At 63.5% G+C, this 20270-nt stretch overlaps 1 protein-coding gene across 1 annotated transcript; it reads right to left on the reverse strand.

The window, feature by feature from the left end:
* Positions 1-810: 810 nt before the first annotated feature.
* On the reverse strand, positions 811-19079 carry PTK2B (protein tyrosine kinase 2 beta; the record flags this gene model as incomplete). The annotated part of the gene is made up of 30 exons (XM_081998112.1): positions 18658-19079; positions 16234-16412; positions 16012-16099; positions 14583-14662; positions 14328-14390; positions 13885-13939; positions 12946-13086; positions 10997-11071; positions 10806-10907; positions 10264-10381; positions 10006-10045; positions 9868-9914; positions 9506-9559; positions 9048-9145; positions 8877-8961; positions 8297-8397; positions 8101-8216; positions 7779-7879; positions 7499-7588; positions 6778-6982; positions 5735-5843; positions 5540-5605; positions 4612-4737; positions 3654-3800; positions 2924-2959; positions 2609-2636; positions 2153-2199; positions 1753-1896; positions 1110-1190; positions 811-1026 (listed from the first exon to the last, which is right to left on the reverse strand). Exons 1-30 carry the CDS (start codon positions 18862-18864, stop codon positions 811-813), a joined length of 3045 nt encoding a protein of 1014 aa, XP_081854238.1. The 5' UTR covers positions 18865-19079.
* Between the last annotated feature and the right edge of the window lie 1191 nt (positions 19080-20270).

Genomic DNA, 20270 nt, shown 5'->3' on the forward strand with positions numbered 1-20270 from the left:
AGATGCTGGGGAAAAGCCCGAACCGCACGGTTTCCAACTCAAAGCACAAACCGAACAGAGACTTGGTTTGCCGTCGTCGCTTACACAGAGCAGCTTGGAGGAAAACTCAGCTGGAAGAGGCACCGTTCTCCTGGTTTGTGTCACCGAGGGCTGCGGTCCGCGGGTCCCATCCCTCCCGGGCTCTGCGGGCTTGGGGCCGGGCACGCTCCAGCCACAGGCGCCGGAACCGGCTCCACCGCGGCGCGCGGACCCGCCTCCCGTCATTAAATAAACTCTTCTATACAATGTACAAGGAAACTCAAACAGTTCCTCCGGCCACCGCTCCGATGGCCCTCAGGGACCCCTGTGTGGCCCCCCGGGATGCCAGCTCCCCCAGCCGCCATGTTCCCCTGGCTCCTGGCGGCGAGGAGCAGGGTCCGGGTCCCCGTCGCGACACACCGCCCGCGGCCGGCCGTCCTCGGAGGGGCCAAGGGACAGACACACGGACCTGCTGGCAGCCGGGGAACGGGGAGCCGCCGAGCCAGAGGGATCTTCAGCCGCCCCCGGGGACGGCCAGGTCCCCCCCAGCCCTTTCCAGGGACCAGTCACCAGATGCCTCCCTTGTTCCCAAGACCAACGGGATGATGCTAAAGACACAAGCGGCTGCAGGAGAAGGGGGGACAGGGAGGGCAGGACAGCGAGGCCACAGGAGACACACAAAAGCCAGCTCCTCTGCAACGCTCTCCTCCCATCTCCACCGACCGAAGCGCAGCGGTCCCTCTCCTCTTCTCCTTCCCCACCCCTTCTCCTTCCCTCTCTCCGCCCCTGCCCTCACTCCAAGCACAGCTTCACCAGGTTGGCCTGGACCTTGGCTTGGTCCACGGCATCCAGGAGGTTCTTGGCATCAACGGCCAGGGTGTGGGAGGCCGTCAGCATCTGCCGCTTGCACTCCTCGCTCAGCGAGGTGACGGCGTTCTGCTGTGCCAGGCGCATCTTGTTGATGAGGTCGGCCAAGTCCTTATTGAGCAGCTTCTGGGTCCCCTCGATCTGACCATGACATGCGTTACAGACAGGGGTGCCGCCAGCACCCAGCCCCACGCCGGACCCCTCTCCCTCCTCCCTGGTCCTACCTCGGTGCGGCAGGCAGCGGGCAGGACGGGCAGGATCTCGTCGACGCTGCCGATCAGCTTCCGCAGGGACAGGCCCACGTTCTGTGGGGAGGGTGGCAGGGTTAGGGTGACTCTAGGTATGGGCACGGGGAAGTGGCGCATGGGAACAGTCTGTGCCACTGAGTCAAGGATCTCATTCGGGAGAGGGGCATGGCGGGAGGCTCGCCCATCGTTGACTCAAGGACCCGACGGAGGAGAAGGGCACGTTGGAAATTCTCCCATTGTTGACCCAAGGATCCAATGGAGGAGCAGGGAGTGCTGGAAGTGTTCCCACCATTGACCCAGAGGCCCAACAGGGCAACAGGGCGTATTGGAAATGCTCCCATCATGGACCCAAGGACCCAACAGAGGAGCAAGACATGTTGGAAACTCTCTCATTGTTGACCCAAGGACCAAACGGAGGAGCAGGGCATGCTGGAAACGCTCCCACCATTGACCCAAGGATCCAAAGGAGGAACTGAGAATGTTGGAAATGCTCCTTCCTACATGTGCAAAACCTTCTCAAGGAGGACACTTGGTGGGAGCCGCTCAGCAGACCCATTCCCAACTCCCTCCCTCGTTCCCCATAGCAGCCCTAGTGTTCTCCCCGCCCTGCCCTCCCTACCTTCACCACCAGGATGTACCCCTCCGGGGGCAGGAGGCTGATCTCATTCTTCAGCTGCAGCACAGCCCGCACCAGGTCCATGACGTTGCTGTACACCGTGTCGTCCGTGCGGTCCAGGTTGGCGGTGGGGGCCGGGTGGAGGGACTGCTGGGGAACGGGGACGCGACGGGATCAGATGGACCGAGAAGGCAAGGAGGGAAAGACCAACACCTATGGGGAGCCCTGGCCAGACCCATCCACCTCCCACCCACGACCCCGACACTGCTGGGTCTCTGGGAGAGTCAGAAAAGTCCCATCCTGCAGATGCGGAGGGATGATGGAGGTGGAAGAGGAGGAAGGAGACTCTGGAGATGGAGGAGGAGGACTGGGACTGTGGTGGCCCCATCCAGGAAGGTCTTACCTGTGCCCCAAGTCTTGGAGGCTTCTGGGGGGGCCCCGTGAACTCCGCTACGCCATCAGTAAGGGAAAAGGAGGAGCGTCACTTGGGCTGCTCCCCTGGACACACGGGCACGCTGCAAGACCCCAGGGACCCGTGCCACGTCCCGCACCACCCTGGAGCAGCGTGTCCCACTGTGGCTGGACACCCTGACCCACCCCAGCTGTGCCACCTCCCTTCAGGGTCAGACCCCCCCGGGACCCCCATGCCCAGGACAGGCAGCACCCCCCCGCCCAGGGCAGGCAAAGCTGCTCCCCACGATCTGGGATTTCTTTCATGAAGGATCCCAAAGCCGGGAGGGATACGGCCCCGAGGCTCCTCGCAGCTCAGCCTGAGGCTCCCCGCTTGGTCCCCCAAAGCGGGTGCTCTTGGGTGCAGGCCACGGGCAGCCCCGCACCCCATGCAGCCGTGAGCACTCACTGTAATCCGTCTCCTTCTCCGGGAGCAGCTGCGGAGGGAAGAAACAGCGAATGAGAGGCAGAAAATCCTGGCTGGAGGCAGCGACGAGGCAGGAGGCATTGCCATCCCCTCCCGGGGCGTCTGATGGGGAGCTCCGGACCACCAGTATTTCACCCCATTAGTATTTGCAGATTAATTTTCCCAATACGAGGGGCATGTGTATAAATATCTGTCACCTGACCAAAGCAAATGAGGATCTCCGGATGCCCCCAGGAGAAGGACCCCCTGCACCCAAATATACCCCGAGCCAGGCTCTCCGGGGCCAGCATCACTCACCGGAGGAGCGTTGTTGTTCATAAACACCATCGGGTCCTGCAAAGGGGGAGAAGCTTTGTGAGAGGCATGGAAAAAAGGAAAAAGAAAGGAAAAACGGGAATTCCCTGATTTCTGGGAGACTCATGAAACACATCACAGGAACGCATCTCTGCAGGGTCCGGCAATGTGGGAGGGGAAGGGGCTTCGTGCCCATTGCTGGTCCCATCTCCATCCCATCCCGTCACCCCTCTCTGCTCCCAGGGTGCCAGAAACCTCAAACTGCTGCTCCAAAAAAATGAAGCTTAATTCAAGCAGCGGTTTGCATCCACTCGACATCCAACCGCCCCGGGGGCGAGGGGATCTGGGATTTGCTTCACCGGCGGCGTGAGTCTATCAAATAAAAGATTTTCTGTCTCCTTCCAAGCCTGTCTCATTACAAGCTGATGGATTAGTCACACATTAGCTATCTCCAGTCCCTATTTCAACAGCAGTAAAAAGGCTCATTAAGACGCAATTGCAAGTATTTAAAATCTGCCCAAGTTTCAAAATACTCATTTGGAAATGAAGCAGCTCCGTGAGATTTTTACAGGTGCCAAAAATATAGGGCTGCGGGAGGTCTGGCTGCTGGAGGAGCCGTTCCTCTAAGGAAAACTGGCTTTTTCAGCCGTGAAGAGCAACCTCAGGGGCTGCTGTGGCTCTTCCACCACCTTCATGGGGGTGCGAGAGCTGGAGGGAGCCCGAGGCCACTCACCAGGGACTTCTCCTCCTGCCGCAGCCACTGGTAGTCCTCCACCATCTGCTTCTGCTGCTTGTCCAGGACCTGCCGCATCTTGAGCCTCTCAATCTCCCAGAGCTTCTGTGCCTCCTCCCTGCTGCTGGGACGGAGGAAATCTTCCTCCTGGTGCGCAGAGCCGGCGGTGACCGGGGGGCTCAGGAGCCAGAGCTCCCCCCTCCCCGATTTCGGCGCGGGAGGCAGAGCCCCGCTCCGCGCATGCAAGCCGTGCACCGGACCCCAACAGCCATGAACCCCCAAACTGAATTTGGGGAGCATTTGGGTTTCCAGCAGGGAGAAGGAACCACCGGCTGGCCCCAGATCTCAGCACATGCCATGGGCAGCATGCACGGGCGGCTCGGGGAGCAGCTCATCGTGCCCGCGGCGCGGCCGTGCTTGGCACCACGGCTGTCCCGGCACGCCGGGCAGAGCATCTCGGGGTGCGCCCCAACACCCAGCGCTGATTTTGGGGCTAAAGTAAACCGAGCTCAGGCTGCAAACCACCGCTGGCCCTTCAGGTGACAACGCCGAGAGCGAGGAGCCGGCCCAAAGCCCCGAGGAGCGGCAGCCGCCCGTCCCCTGCCCGTTTTTGGGGACGCCGCATCAGTCGCTGATCCACCAGCGCGCCTTCGCCCGGGTGTGCGCGCAGACGCGCGTGGCGGGGGGCTGGAGACCCCCCGGAGCCCTTCACGGGCGCGATCCCTCCAGCTCACGAACAGCACCCACAGGGTGTCCAGATTTGTCCCTCCCGCAGCCGGGGGGGAGCAACGCCGAGCTGGAAGCAGCGCGGGCAGCAGCGCAGAGCGGAGCGAGGCGCAGCGAGCGTCCCTCCCGCCGAGCCCTCGCGTCCTGCCGGGTCCCCAGCGCGCCCGGGACGAGGCCGCCCGGGACCGGGGCGTCCCGCGGATGCCGCGGGACGGGGGAACCCCTCTCTTACCCTCATGCTGTGGCGCTTGAAGACGTTGTGGCGGTGCGGCGGCGGGGTGTGCAGGGAGTTGGCCGGCGACTGGTACTCGATGGGGCTGGTGAGCGTAGGCGAGCTGGCACACAGACCCTCGGGCACCTGCGGGCGCGCGGCGGGGCGGGCAGCGGGGCAGCGCGGGCACAAAACAAGGCCATGGGGGGTTAGTGCAGACGGACAGACGGACGGAGCAGACAACGCAGGGGAGAGCGGCTTTTGCACCAGGAGCAAGCAGCCTCTGCCCTCATGCCCGTGCGTGCAGCAGGATCGGGACCTTCCTCCCTGCTCGGCTCTTCCTCACCCTGAGCACGGGCTTGAGACCTCCCACGCTGCTGCCGGGACCCCTGCCCAGGCCCAAAAGAGCAGCCAGAATAGTTGCTTTTGAGGGCTTGACCCTGATGCTGCAGGGACCAGCACCGGTCCTTGCAGAGCGGGTGACCTGTGCTCCCGCAGGACAGCCAAAATCACAGACTCACAGAAGCTTTAGTGGGAAGGGGCCATTAGAGGCCATCTAGTCCCACCCCTGCAGTGAGCAGGGACATCTTCACCCAGAGCAGGTCGCTCAGAGCCCAGGTAACCCCAGGGAGCAGCAAACCTCCGCTCCTCCCAGCCCTGCGCGCAAACCAGCCGGTGCCGAGCGTACAAACTGCCCTTCCCCGGGGCGAACGCCTCTGCCAGCTCCGAGGGACGGCCAAAACGCGGGGCGGGCAGGGCAGGGCAGCGCTGAGCCCCGAGCGGTGCGGCGTCCTGCTGGCACGGCGGCGGGAGGCACTTGGTGGTGGCACGGGGCACCTCGGAGCCCCAAAAGCCCCAAGCCCCCGTGGGCTCGAGCTCCAAGCAAGGCTTTCCAGAGTCGAACCCCTTGCTCAGGTCCCTGTGGGATGCTCCAGCCGCACAACTTTACCTGGAACTGCAGCTTGGGAGCCAGGAGATTGCTCTGGGGTGGTGGCTTGTACCTGGGTCTGCTGGGCTGCGGGGAGTGGAGGAGGGAGAAGCGCATGGTGGGTGCGAGCCCTGGGAGGTCCCACTTCTGCAGCACCCATTGGTGGGTCGAGGTGGGGAGATGAACCTGCCCACACGGGCTCTGCCCTCTCCTCACCTTCGGAGGTGGTTCCTGGAAGGACGGCGGCTCCATGATTTTGGGAGGCCGGTGGCGGTTGTTCCTCTCTTGTTCCTTGGCCAGCTCCTTCTCCATCAGGTAAATGTCACTGCAGGAGGAGATGGAGGGTGACAGCCCCGGGAGGGAGCATCGGCACAGCCCTCTCCCACAGGGACTCATCTCCCGTGCCCAGGGGTGCTTGAGCTGGATGGGCCATGGAAAACACGAAGGAGGAAGGAGGGATGGGAAAAGCAAAGGGAAAGGACTGGGAGGACAGAGCGTGGTCCTGGCTGGCCACACCAGCATCACCATGGCTGGCCCCAAAGAGATGTGGGGTCGGGGCCCCCCTGCAAGACCTGGGATTGCTCCCTGGGAAGCAAAGCATTCCCATTTCAGACCAGGCACCACCATCCCAGGGGCAGGTGGGCTCAAGTGGGCTCACATGATCCTTTGAGTTCGGACTCAGCCAGAAAACTCCAGACCCAAAATCACAGAATCACAGAACCACAGAATCATTAAGGTTGGAAAAGACCTCTAAGATCATTAAGTCCAACCATCACCCCAACACCCCCATGCCCACTAAACCATGTCCCGAAGTGCCACGTCCACACATTTTTTGAACACCTCCAGGGACGGTGACTCCACCACCTCCCTGGGCAGCCTGTGCCAGTGCTTGGCCACTCTCTCAGGAAAGAAATTTTTCCTGATACCCAAACTAACCCTCCCCTGGCACAACTTGAGGCCATTTCCTCTTGTTCTGTCACTGGTTACTTGGGAGAAGAGACCAACCCCCACCTCACCACAACCCCCTTTCAGGCAGCTGTAGAGAGCGATGAGGGCTCCCCTCAGCCTCCTCTTCTCCAGACTGAACACCCCCAGTTCCCTCAGCCGCTCCTCATCAGACTTGTGCTCCAGACCCCTCCCCAGCTCCGTTGCCCTTCTTTGGGGCACAGCTTCCATTTTTCTCCTTCACCCACTTGCCCACCCCTCCATCAAACCACAGATCCCCCAGCCCACCATCGGTTCCCCGCTTTCCTGCTCACCTCAAGCTGCAAACCAGGTCCTTGAACTTGGGCCTTTCGCTGGGGTCATAGTCCCAGCAGCGTGTCATGAGGGTGTAGAGGACAGGGGGGCAGAGATCGGGCTTAGGCAGGCGGTCACCCCTCTCCAGGACCCCGATCACATCCTTGTTCTCCAGCCAGAAGAAGGGCTGCTTGCCATAGCTCAGGATCTCCCACATGCACACCGCTGCGGGAGCAACATGAGCAACCTCAACTGATGCCAAAGCTGGGGGACCAGCCCCTCGCTTGGGCTTTTGGGGACCTGCTGACATTGCCACGCTTTGCTGCGTGACACCAGGTCACTTGGCCGCTCAGCCTTTCTGGTCCCTGGGTGAAAAATGCAGAAGCAAGAGCTGCCTGCTCTCCCGGGGACCAGCTCCCTGTTGCTGCTGGCCATAGCGCTGTGAGGGACGGGCAGACGGACAGATGAGCGCCAGAGGCCATGGGGATGGGCGGATAGATAGATATTTGCAGGGGGTAGAGTTTAATTCAGCCCCCTGACTGTCTTGAATTCACCGGAGGAGGAGGAAGCACCTAATGATGGTTGAGTTGCAAGAAGCTCTGCGCCAGGAGCCCTTCCCCCAAGGGGAAGGCTGGGGTAAGGCCCCAGCTCCGGGGCAGGATTTGTCCCTGTGCATTCGGACGATGCCAGGGGCGGCGGACGATGCCTGGGACCCCGCTCCGTCCCCGTCCCGCCACGCACCGAACATCCAGACGTCGCTGGCCGTCGTGAAGCGGCGAAAGTTGATGGACTCGGGCGACATCCACTTGATGGGGAGACGGGTGACGGATGCTGGAGGGACAGACAGACGGTGCTCCCTGCAGCGGGGAAGGAGCAGCCCCAGCGCAGGCAGGGCAGGGCAGCGAGGTCTCTGCCCCAGCCCCATCCCACCACCCCGTCCCGCTGTTGCGGGGAGCCCCGTCGCATGCCGGCTCCGCCATCCGGAGAGATCCCTGCTCCAACCCCATCACGCAGCTCTTACCTTTATAGTACTCCTCGTCCTCGATGTACCTGGAGAGCCCGAAGTCGCCCAGCTTCACACACTCCGGGGAGGCCACCAGGACGTTCCTCACGGCAATATCCCTGCAAGGAGAGAGACCCTTGGCTGGGGAGACGGGATGGAGAAGGAGAGCTCGCACCCGGACAACCAGCTCACCCAACTGCGAAAAGGGTCCACAGCAAAGGACGCTGCCAGCCCCTGCCTCTGCCCGCTCCTGCTCCCCGCCTGCCCGTCCCCGCCGCCGTCCCTGCCTTCCCCCGCCTCTCCCGGCGTCCTGCCCGGCCCCTCTTCCCTCCTGCCCTACCTGTGCACGCAGCTGATGGCCTCCAGGTAGGCCAGGGCTTTGCTGATCTGCAGCGCGTAGAGGATGAGCGTGGGCACGGCGAGGCCGTGCTTGTTCTGCTCCAGGTACTGCCCCAGCTGCAACGGGACGAGCGAGGGGGGCTCAGGGGCCGAGGGGCAGGGGCAGGGACGGGCTCCGGCGGCGGGACCCGGCTCACCTCCCCGTAGGGATAGAGCTCCATGATGATCCAGGTGGGCTCCTCCTCCGCGATGCCGATGAGCTTCACGATATGGGGGTGGTCCAGCTTCTTCATCAGCACTGCGGGGAAGACCACGTCAGACACCGGGCAATGGGGGTCCCTGTCCCGGGGGGTAGGGGCAGGTCTCTGCCACGAAGCCGGAGACGGCGCAGGAGGGATCGCCAAGGACCCCCCAAAGGGGTCGGGGCTCCCGGTTTCCAGCTCCCCTGGACTGACATCCAGGTGCTGCCCGTCTGCTTTCACGCAAGGATTCAGCAGCTCTTCTTCACCCCCACCCCGCCGGTAGCCATCCCTCCCATAAAGCAGGTATTTTGGGGAACAGCCGTGTCACAGGGGCGAGGGCACGGGATGCCTCCCTCCTCCTGCTCCGTCCCGTGGCAATTTGTCCCCAAGCAGGGACCAGGAGATGCCAGGGCAGGGCTCTGCCCTCCTGTCTTCAACTCCCCACCGTGGCCGTGCTGCAACCACCACCAGGCCCCCCGCATCCATCCTCTGCCCCGGGCTCCCCCCACAAAGGCAGCAGGACCCCGCGGTGTACCCGCTTCGCTCAGGAACTTGTCCTTGTTCTCCGGGCTGCAGTCCTTCTTGCAGGTCTTCACGGCCACGTTGACCCGCTCCCCCTTCTGCAAGGAGAAGGAGGGGGGGCTGCTTTAGCCCGCTCCCCCGGCCGCGGAGGAGGCAGGCAGGCAGGGGAGGGCAGGACGCTCACCGGGGTGGTGTAGACCCCCTCGTAGACCTCTCCGAAGAAGCCTTCCCCGAGGATCCGGCCCAAGGTGACATCCTCCCGGGAGATCCCGTAGTGCTGGACTTCACGGACCGGGGAGCAGGGCAGAGGTGGCAGCGCCCGCGGGCAGGAAGCTGCCTGTACCCCTGCCTACTCCGTGGGCAGAGCCCCCACGCTACACAGGAGATGTTGGCGATCCCGGGGTACCAACCCTCTCCATCACCTCCTCGGCAAGGACCCACAGGTCCTGCCCCACGGCACGCGGGGTGACCCCAGCTCCTTCAGCCCCTCTGGGGGGTAAGGTGGGCAGCGCAGGCAAAAACCTTGCTCCCAGCTTTGGGGAGGGGAGAGGGTGGGAACGTGGGGTGGGCAGGAGGAGGTGGGAGGGCTTGGTTGGGGTGCTGGGAGATGGGCAAGAGGGCACTCAGGGCGGTGGCACCTACCTCCAGACCTCGGTCTTGAAGACTCGTCGGGGATTTCAGCATAAATATCGGAGTCTAGGGCAAGAAGCAGGTTGCAGGCAGGGATTCAGGCAGCTCAGCGGGCGGGGGGGTTTCTTGTAGCATCCCCCTGGAGTCCAGCCACCCAGCCCGGAGCAGCCGCCGCAGGGACCACGGCCATCGGGAGCACGGGGGGTGCCAGCCTGGCCTTCCCCCGGGGTGCTCGGCTGCATCTCAGCCCCCAGGCGAGGGGCTGGGGGTGTCCAGCTCCAGCAAAGCCCCACGCCCCCGGGCAGCGGTGTCCCACAGCCCCGCCTGCACCCCCCGGGCTCGGTGGGAAGGGAGGAGAAGAGCCGAAAACTCACCCACACTCACGCTGTCCGACAGCGTGGACTGCCTCTCCTCCAGGTGCCTGTGGGGTGGGCGGAGGTGGGGGTCAGGGAGTGGGGTGGCAGGGGGCAGGATGGGGTCCCAGCCCCACACGGGGGCCAGGCGCTACTCACGGGGCCGGGATCTGCGGCAGGCTGATCCTCTTCTCCCGCTCTGCGGAGGGAACAGCAGAGAGTCATTTCCCAGCCATCCCCACCAGAGCCTGATGGGCGCTGGGGCCCCCCCAGTGCCTCGACCACACATGCAGTGAGTTTGGTGGGTCTCAGCTGGGGTCACTCCAAAGCCACGGGTGATGCTGTGGCCAGGGAGACAGGCGGGGAGGGGGTCTGGGGGGGGACCCTGCTGGGGTCAGTGCCCCCCAGGGTGCTCACCTCTCCTGGGGAAGACGATGAGGGAGGTATCCAAGTCCCCTTGCAGCCGGCAGTAGCCATCGATGAGGTCGGCCATGTTCTCCGCCTCGGCCAGAGAAGCTGTTTTGATGGCCAGGGACTGGGGAGACGAGGGCAGGGATGGGGGGACGGGAGAGCTCAGAGCTGGGGCAGGGGGATGCTGGGATAGGATGGGGGGTCCCCCCCCTTCTCTCTACCTTGGGGCACCTTGGTGACCCCCTCCCTGCTCTGCAGTGGACCCCAGTTTCTCCAGCATCATCCTTCCCAGGACACCCCGGCCAACACGCCCGGCCCCAAACCACCCCCGGGGCAGGGGGGACACGGCGGGGGACACCCCTGGGGCAGCTCGGCCGTGCCGCGCTTTGGGGGAGAGTCTCCCCTCGGCCGGGGCCGGAGGCAGGAGCTCTCCCGGCGGAAACGGAGCCGGCCACCAAGCCCTGCGGTGACGCGATGCCGCCCCACGCCGTCGGGGGATCCCCCATCCCACCCACACCCCCCAGCACCCCTTCTTCACGCCTCCTCACCTGGGGGGTGCCGCTGAGCCCCAGCTGCAGCACAGCCCGGCCCTCCTCCACGCTGGAGCACTTGATGGACTTGATGTGCTTGAATTCGGCCAAGCACGTGGGCTGGGGAGAGGGGCAGAGCCCCGGCACCGGCTGCAGTCACCAGCTCCAGAGCAGCCGCCCCCCACTCCCCAGCACCCCCCACCCCGTACCTTGGCCTCCTTGCTCGTCATCTGCCGGATGCCCTTGGGTCCGATGACCAGGTCCACCGTGATGTTCCACCCTTGCTGGGGGGCAGGGAGCAGAAGGAGGACGCAAATTTTTTTTTTTTTTTTTTTTTTTTTTTGGGGGGGTGGTGGTGTACCCCCAGAGCCAGGTCCCCCCTCTCAACCTGCTGCAATGTGCGAGACCCCCCTGGGAAAAACCACCTTCCTGGAGGGACTTGGGGAGAGGATGGTTTGGAGAGGGGACGGTGGATGGTGCAAGGCAAGGAGCCCAGCGCGGGTGTTGCTCCCCCCTCCTGGCCCCAAAGCGGGGGGACAAACCCAGCTCTCCTGGTTTGTCACCTTCTCACCCCAAAGGGGTTCAGCGAACGTCAGGCACCGGCTCGTACCCACCGGGCTTGGACCCCTGGGTGTAGAAGGTCCCCAGAGCCCCCGGCGCACCCCCAGCCCCTCTTGGCTCACAGCATCCTCCGAAAAGGAGCCCCCAGGGCCTCCCCCCGCCGCGGGGAGGGGGAGAGATGCTCGGCTCCCCGTTGGGGAGGTGATGCTGGGGGGGCTGCAGGCTCAGCAATCCCCTCCCCGGGCGATTTTGGGGTTGTGCCTCCCTCGGGGGCAGAGTGAACGATTTCCAAGCCTCGGAAACTCCCCGCGGGGACTCCTCCGAGCTGGGGGGGCGAGTGCCCACCCGAGCCCGGGGCAGGGTGGCTTTGTCCAGCTGCCACTTGCGAGCATCCCCCGTCTGCGCCCGCCCCCCCGTGCGGGTTAATTAACAGCTTAAGGGCATCCCTGGGGAGGAGCAACCCCGCGCACCCGCACGGGCCGGGGGGTGACCTGCTGGAAAGCAGCTCCATGGAGAAGGACCTTGGAGTCCTGGGGGACAGTAAGTTCTCCACGGGACAGCACTGTGCCCTGGTGGCCAAGTGGGCCAGTGGTGTCCTGGGGTGCATTAAGAAGAGTGTGACCAGCAGGTCGAGAGAGGTTCTCCTCCCGCTCTGCTCTGCGCTGGTGAGGCCTCATCTGGAGTATTGTGCCCAGTTCTGGGCTCCCCAGTTCAAGAGAGATGGGGGACTCTTGGAGAGAGTCCAACGGAGGCCTACGAGGATCATTAAGGGACTGGAACATCTCTCGTATGAGGAAAGGCTGAGGGACCTGGGGCTGTTTAGTCTGGAGAAGAGAAGACTGAGAGGGGACCTTATCAACGTCTATCAATATCTGCAGGTGGCTGTCGGGAGGATGGAGCCAGTCTCTGTTCAGTAGTGCCCAGTGACAGGACGAGGGGCAATGGGCACAAACTGCAGCACAGGAAGTTCCACCTCAACATGAGGAAAAACTTCTTTACTGGGAGGGTGACGGAGCCCTGGAACAGGCTGCCCAGAGAGGTTGTGGAGTCGCCTTCTCTGGAGACCTTCCAAACCCAACTGGACGCGTTCCTGTGCAACCTGGGTGATCCTGCCTCAGCATGGGGGTTGGACCAGATGATCTTCAGAGGTCCCTTCCAACCCCTCCCATTCTGTGATTCTGTGATCCCACCCCACCACATCCCGCCCATCCCATCCCACAGAATCACAGAATCGCTAAGGTTGGAAAAGACCTTCAAGATCATCAAGTCCAACCATCACCCCAACACCCCCATGCCCACTAAACCATGTCCCGAAGTGCCACGTCCACACGTTTTTTGAACACCTCCAGGGACGGTGACCCCACCACCTCCCTGGGCAGCCTGTGCCAGTGCTTGGCCACTCTCTCCGTAAAGAAATTTTTCCCAATATCCAATCTAATCCTCCCCTGGCACAACTTGAGGCCATTTCCTCTCGTCCTATCGCTGGTTACTTGGGAGAAGAGACCAACCCCCACCTCAGCACAACCCCCTTTCAGGCAGTTGTGGAGAGCGAAATCCCATCCCATCCCGCCCGTCCCGTCCCGTCCAGCGGACTCACGATGAGCTCGCAGCGGTAGCTCTCCTGGTCGATGTTGGCGAAGGTGGCGAGGGTGTGGAGGAACTTGAGGATGCACTCCTCCTCCCGCAGCAGCGCGTACTGCTGGAAGGTCTGCTGGATCATCTTCCGAAACTGCTTGGGCTGCGGGCACAGCAGCTGCTAGCCACGCTGGCCGCGCGCCGGGCATGCAGCAGGGACGAGGGGTGCGGAGGGCGCAAGCTGCACGGGGACGCACGCACGCACGCGGGCACGCGCACGCGTGCGTTCACCTGCAGATACGAATACGCACCCGCGCGCGTGCACACGCCTCTGCGTGCACACCCATGCGTGTCCACGCGTGTGCGTGCGTGCCCGCTCACGTGAACTCGAGCGTGGGTAGATGTGCACGCGCACATGTGCGCAAAGCGACGCGTGCGCGCGTGGCCGCGCGCGTGCAAGCATACACGCGTGCGCGTGCAGATGCATCGTCAGGCGCGAGCAGATGCGCCCGCGTGCAAACTTAAACACACGCGTGCACAGGCACGCAAACATACCTTCACATGTGTGAGCAGACATGCCTACGCACGCGTCCGCAAACCCACCCCTGCGCACTGCTGCGCGCACGGGAGCGCACGCACAGAGGCGGACGCACCCTCACGAGCGTGCGCAGAGCTCCACGGCTGTGGGCAGATGTGCACGCAGACGTGCGCGTAAACCCACAACGGGCACGCCGACGCGCACGCCCGGCGCCCACACGTGCACGCGTACACCCGTGTACGCGGGTGCGCGCGCGCAGGTACGTCTCCAGACGTGTGAGCACAGCCGCGGACGTACGCGAGCGCAGGACAGTACGAATCTACGTGCGCGCTTCGACGCGCGCCCGGGAGCACCCCCGGCCCCCCCCGTGCACGCTTGCACACCTTGCGCCCGCGCACCCAGCCCCACGCCCGCGCCCCTCACCTTCAGGTTCTCCTGCATCTGGCTGGGGAAGAAGAGGTCCAGACCCACCTCCTTCCTGGGGAGCAGAGACCCCCGGGCACATTAACGGCCCCGCGGGGACCCCCCGCTCCCGGGGCTGCGTGGGGGTCTCCCTGGGGAGCCGCACCGAGCCAAGTGGGTGCGGAGGGGCAAGGGGGTGCTCCCTGGGGAGAAGCCACCCACCCAGCGCAGGGTGAAAGGTTCCCACCTCCCCCTCCTTGCCCCCTCCCCATCAGCAGGGCCGACGGAGCTGCGGGAGGATGAGGAGCTGCGGGAGGATGAGGAGCTGCGGGAGGATGAGGAGCTGCGGGAGGATGAAGGAGGCAATCTGCAGCGCCCCAGGCCCTCGGGGCAGGCTGGACGGGGTGTGGGGGGGTCAGGGGTAAGGGGGTTTCTGCCCGGCGGGGTGGGCTGTGCCTACTCACTCCAGGAACTCAAAGTTGGACTTCTTATCCAGCGCGTTTTGAGGCATGTCCTTGTAAAACCTCCTGCGAGAAGGAAGAGACATCAGACGGCTGCCCTGCGCCCGCGTCCCCCCGCCGCGTCCCCCCGCCGCGTCCCCCCGCCGCGGCAAAGAAAAAGCCGGAAACTCCCTTCTCTCCTGCAAAACCCCCCACGGCCCCAGACCCCGCTGCCCCGTCCTCCCCAGCCTCCCGCCGCAGCGACGGGCAGGCACGTACCTGAGCTCGAGGCAGCCCAGCTGCAGGGCCATGCCTTCGCTCACCTTGCTGGCGTAACTCTGCATGTACTCGCTCCGGAGCTGCCGAGGGGACGCGGGGGTCAGGAGGCGGAGGGCACGCTCGCAGGGCACGCTCGCAGGGGATGCTCCCAGGGGATGCTCGCAGGGGATGCTCGCAGGGGATGCTCGCAGGGAATGCTCCCAGGGCACGCTCGCAGGGGATGCTCCCAGGGCACGCTCACAGGGGATGCTCCCAGGGGATGCTCGCAGGGAATGCTCCCAGGGCATGCTCGCAGGGGATGCTCCCAGGGGATGCTCCCAGGGGATGCTCCCAGGGCATGCTCGCAGGGAATGCTCGCAGGGGATGCTCCCAGGGGATGCTCCCAGGGCATGCTCGCAGGGAATGCTCCCAGGGCATGCTCGCAGGGGATGCTCCCAGGGGATGCTCCCAGGGCATGCTCGCAGGGAATGCTCCCAGGGCATGCTCGCAGGGGATGCTCCCAGGGCACGCTCCCAGGGGATGCTCGCAGGGGATGCTCCCAGGGCATGCTCGCAGGGAATGCTCCCAGGGCATGCTCGCAGGGGATGCTCCCAGGGGATGCTCGCAGGGGATGCTCGCAGGGGATGCTCCCAGGGCATGCTCGCAGGGAATGCTCCCAGGGCATGCTCGCAGGGGATGCTCCCAGGGGATGCTCGCAGGGGATGCTCGCAGGGGATGCTCCCAGGGGATGCTCCCAGGGCACACTCCCAGGGGATGCTTGCAGGGCACACTCCCAGGGGATGCTTGCAGGGCACGCTCCCAGGGGATGCTCGCAGGGAATGCTCCCAGGGGATGCTCGCAGGGGATGCTCCCAGGGCATGCTCGCAGGGAATGCTCGCAGGGGATGCTCCCAGGGGATGCTCGCAGGGGATGCTCGCAGGGGATGCTCCCAGGGCACACTCCCAGGGGATGCTTGCAGGGGATGCTCCCAGGGGATGCTCGCAGGGGATGCTCACAGGGCACGCTCCCAGGGGATGCTCCCAGGGGATGCTCCCAGGGCACACTCCCAGGGCACACTCCCAGGGCATGCTCCCAGGGCATGCTCCCAGGGGATGCTCCCAGGGGACGCTCGCAGGGGACACTCCCAGGGTCCACGCCCTCCCACATCCGGCGCTGGGATGCGGCAGGGGCAGGAGTGGGGGGAAGGGGGTGGGACCGGCTGTCCCTGATGGAGACGCACAGATCCAGCAGCGGGATGGGACCACCGGGGCTGGGCTGCCCGTCAGCAGCCCGGGGTGAAGGAAATTAGGCTACAAGGTCTTGGGGCTCTTGGGAATGATGTTTTCTGGGCTGAGGAGGAGGAAACGCCCTCCTGGAGCTGGGGGGTGGGTCAGGGTGGCTGGAGAGCAGTCCTGGCTGGGGCTAGGAGACCCCCGGGACCACCTCTGACCTGCTGGTAGAAGTAGAGCAAGGTGGTCCTGTCCTCTTTGAAGCGCTCCATGAAATCCTCGGGCAGATAGCGGATTTGGAGATCGTACCTGGCAACAGGAGAGCCCCTCGATGAGGGCCATGCTGGAGGAAGTTTCCCTCTAATGGGGCTCGGTGGTCCCTGTGTCCCTGCCCTGGGTGTGTTGGGGACACGGAGAAGGACACCACCACCATGGGGTCCTACCTCCACTCAGCTTCCAGGTGCAGGCACTCGTACTTCTCCTGCACTTCACCCACCGTGAGGTCTGGGTGAAGCCAGTGGATCTCATCCGACTTCACGTGCTTCAGGCGGAGCCCGTAGCACTCGGCCAACTTGATGTCGGGCCCAATGCGGCCGCTCACCAGGATGGACCTGATCACCTCCTGGGGTGGAAAGGAGCGGGGCTGAGACCCGAGCATCCCCAGCCAGGCTCCAGGTGAGCTTTGGAAAGTGGGAAAACGAGGAGGAACTAAGCACAACCGCAACACAAATGTCCCTGGACCGAAAACACAGTCCCGGCCACAGCCACCAGCCCCAGTGGTCTCCATGTGAAGCCTCCAAAGATGCCTCCAGCTTGCTCTGCAACGACCCACAGCCTGAGCATGTCCCATCCAACCTTCCAGAGGTGTTTTGGCCAGGGATAAAAGCTCAAGTGGGTCATTTCCACCCTTCCTTAAGCCTCAGCTGAGCTACACCCAACGCACGGCATCGGTTGTGAGCAGGCATCCTTGCTGCCGGTGAGCTTGCAGTGCAGCTTGTTTCTCTGCTTTCCTCCCCGGTGCTGGGAGTCCCCCAGGACCCTGCCAGGCCTCTGCTCTCACTCTGGCACCCAAAGAGCCAACTGAAAGCTGATGGTTGTTAACACAACCAGTGGCCGGAGGCGAGATGCTGCATGGCTGAGCTCTCCTGGGTGGGCAGCGACCGCCTCGGGCTTGCTCCGCTCCTGCGTCCTGCCGGCTGTGCTCCCATGCCTGCGCTGGGGACAGCCGCACCGTTGCCATTTCATGGTTTCGTCTGCATTTCCCCTCCCCAGACATTCCCTTCCCAGCCTGACGGGTCCTCTCCTCCTCTGACCGCTGCTCTGAAACCTCCTGCCATGCCACAACCTCCTCCTGGAGATGGGAGGAGATGTCCTACCAGTTGAGGAACAACCCCCAACTCAGCTGTACTTTGGTCCCCTCCCTGTTGACTGCACTGCAATGCACTGTCCCGAGGCCTTGCCCCGGGAGACGGCACAGCATCACCCACTGCACCCAGGGCATGTATCTCTCATGGTGGACACCAACCCCGCAGCACCCAAGCACGGAGCCGGCGCTGGCTGGCAGGTCCCCAGCACCCACACATCTTCCCCAGGCTGAGAAGCCACAAGACTCCAGGCAGGAAGGGTGAGTCCAAAGCCACCATGTCCATGGTGGAAAGATACCACTATCACCTTCTCTGTCTTCCCAGCCTCGTGTCCCCACAAGCAAAGGGCAGAAGTTAGGGGCAGAAGTCTCAGTGGGGTGGGAGGAAGGACCTGCACCCAGGCTTGCAGCACGGGCAGGAGAGCAAGAGGTGCTGCTGGAGCTGGGTGTGCTTTTGGGGTCCCCAGCAGGCAGTGGCACCATGATGTGGTTGTCCCCCTCACCACCGAGGACCTGTGTTTGTGCAGGTCAGCGGGGATGGAGGAAAGATGGGGACCCAGCTGCTGCTGGTCCCCTGCCTCCTGGCCCCAGCGATGCTCCGAGGGCTGGAACAGCTCTGCTGGGAGGACAGGCTGGGAGAGCTGGGGGGGCTCAGCCTGGAGCAGAGAAGGCTCCGGGGAGACCTTAGTGCAGCTGCCAGGGCTTGGAGGGGCTGAGGAGAAAGATGGGGACAGACTGTTCAGCAGGGCCTGGAGCCACAGGACAAGGGGTGACGGTTTTAAACTAAAAGAGGGGAGATTCAGACTGGATATAGGGAAGAAATTTTTGGCAACGAGGGTGGTGAAGCCCTGGCCCAGGTTGCCCAGAGAGGTGGTGGATGCCCCATCCCTGGAAACAGCCCAGGTCAGGCTGGACGGGGCTCTGAGCAACCTGCTCTGGGTGAAGATGTCCCTGCTCACTGCAGGGGTGGGACGAGATGGCCTCTGACGGCCCCCTCCCACCCAAACCCTGCTGCGGGTCTGTCATTCTCTAAGGCACCCTCGTATCCCAAATCCCCTTGTCCTCTGGCCTCCCCCATTGCTCCCTGCACCGCGGTGCCTGGGGGTGTCTCCTCCGGGGCGAGATGAACCAGGGCCTGGAAGCCCCTCTCTGCTGCCCGCGAAGGGGACCAGCAGTGAGTCGCCGGGGCCGATCCGCACTGCGGGAACCGGCAGCGAGGCCGACGAGCCCTCACCCTTCCCAAACTCCCCTGGGCCGCCAGAGACGGCCAGATTTTATCATAGAATCATTTGGGTTGGAAAGGAGCTTTAAGATCACTGAGTCCAACCATTAAGCTGACACGGCCAAGTCCACCACTAAACCGTGTGTCCCACATCCCTCTGCTTCTCAGCTACCGTGCCATGGGAAGGGGTGTCTGGAAGGGAGCTAGCTCTGACACCGGGTGGGCAAAACAGCCCTCCCTCCCCTCCCCTCCCCTCCCCTGTCCACCCCCCTGCCCACCTACCCGGATCTCCGTCGTCACGGGGCACTTCACCAGCTTGAAGTTCTTGCCCATGTTGAAGCTGTTGCTGTAGAAGCAGACCTTGAGGATGCGCATCTCCTCCTTGTCCACCTCCAACGTCCCCATGCCCAGGGTGGACTCCAGCGTGCCGGCCAGGCTGCGGGAGGAGCTGCTCCGCGGGCGACCCAGTGCCTCGGGGATGGCCGACATCCTCACCACGCCCGGGGCGCTAGGAGCTGAGCATCCCTTCCCTGCGGGAGAGACACGGCGCTGGCACCGTGGGGACCCTGGGGAGAGGCGTCACCCTGTGGGGTGGGGAGAGGGTCGGGAGGATGGGGGTGGGAGAGGCAAGGGTGGGATGGGGACAGCGGGGACACCCCAGGCAGGCTGGGCAAGGGAAGGAGGGGAGGGATGGAGAGCAATGCCTGTGTCCATGTCACCTCTGGAGCAATATCTCTGTGCCCCATCTCCTCCAGAGCAATACCTCCATGTCCTTGTCACCTCCAGACAGTCCCTGTGTGTCCCCACCTCCTCCAGAGCAATATCTCTGTGTCCTTGTCACCTCCAGAGCAATATCTCTGTGCCCCATCACCTCCAGAGCAATACCTCCATGTCCTTGTCACCTCCAGACAGTCCCTGTGTGTCCCCATCTCCCCCAGAACAAGACTTCCATGTCCCCAGCACTCACCATTTTCTCCCTGCCATGAAACCTGGGCGAAGGTTTCGGGCTGCGGCTTCCCAGCACGGGTACCTGCAGCTGTGGTTCAACAACGTGACCTCCCAGCCGAGCTGAATTTAGCAGATAGCTTTGCAAAAAACCAATAAAAAGCAAAAATGGGACAAGCAAGCCGGGTTCCTTCTCCCCCAGAAGGGCGATACTGGTTTATATCGATTTGCTCTTTTATTTTGAGAGGCCATAAAACCCAGAAGCCTGCTCAAAAAATGTCATTTGAGATGGAAGGGAAGCGGCTTGAGTTTTCCCTTGGCTGAGAAAAACATTTAACGGGGTACGTGGGTCTTGGATGATCCAAATGGATCCAAAATTTTCCTCTTCACGTGGCTTTTGGGTTGCAAGCTGGGCAGGGCAGGCACAGAAGAGGGTTTGCTCTGGGTTCCTTTCTCCACCTCTCTGGACATACACCTGGGCTGAGGCTGGGCAAACTCAGCTCACATAACCCCCTAAGAGCAAAGGTGTTTGAATCAGCTCGGCCACCGGCTTCCCAGGAAAGCAAGGAGCTTTGCACCGAGCCCGAGCGAGCAAAAAACCAGCCAGCGCAGCCAGAGGCACAGGACAAATCCAGCAAAGAGCTGCTCCAAACCCACATGTTGGGGGGGGGCATGAAATTTAAAAAACCCACCAAAAAACCAAACAACAAAAAAACCCAAAAGTGGAAATTCCACTGCCGGGGTGGGGGCAGCTCTGCAAGACCAAGCGCCGACGGGGCAGCCGGCGAGGAAAAGGTGCAGCGAGGAGCTGCCGGCAGGAGCCCTTCCCGAGGCCGGCTGACCAGTTTTTCCTCTCCCCGTTCCCCCATTTCTCCTCCCTCGCCGGGATTCGCCCCACCGTTTGCACGGCGCTCAGAGGCGGCTCCGCCGTGGCCGCAGCCCCGCGCGAG

Source organism: Phaethon aethereus (genome assembly GCF_964289735.1).
Source record: "Phaethon aethereus genome assembly, chromosome: 3".
Taxonomy (NCBI): domain Eukaryota; kingdom Metazoa; phylum Chordata; class Aves; order Phaethontiformes; family Phaethontidae; genus Phaethon; species Phaethon aethereus.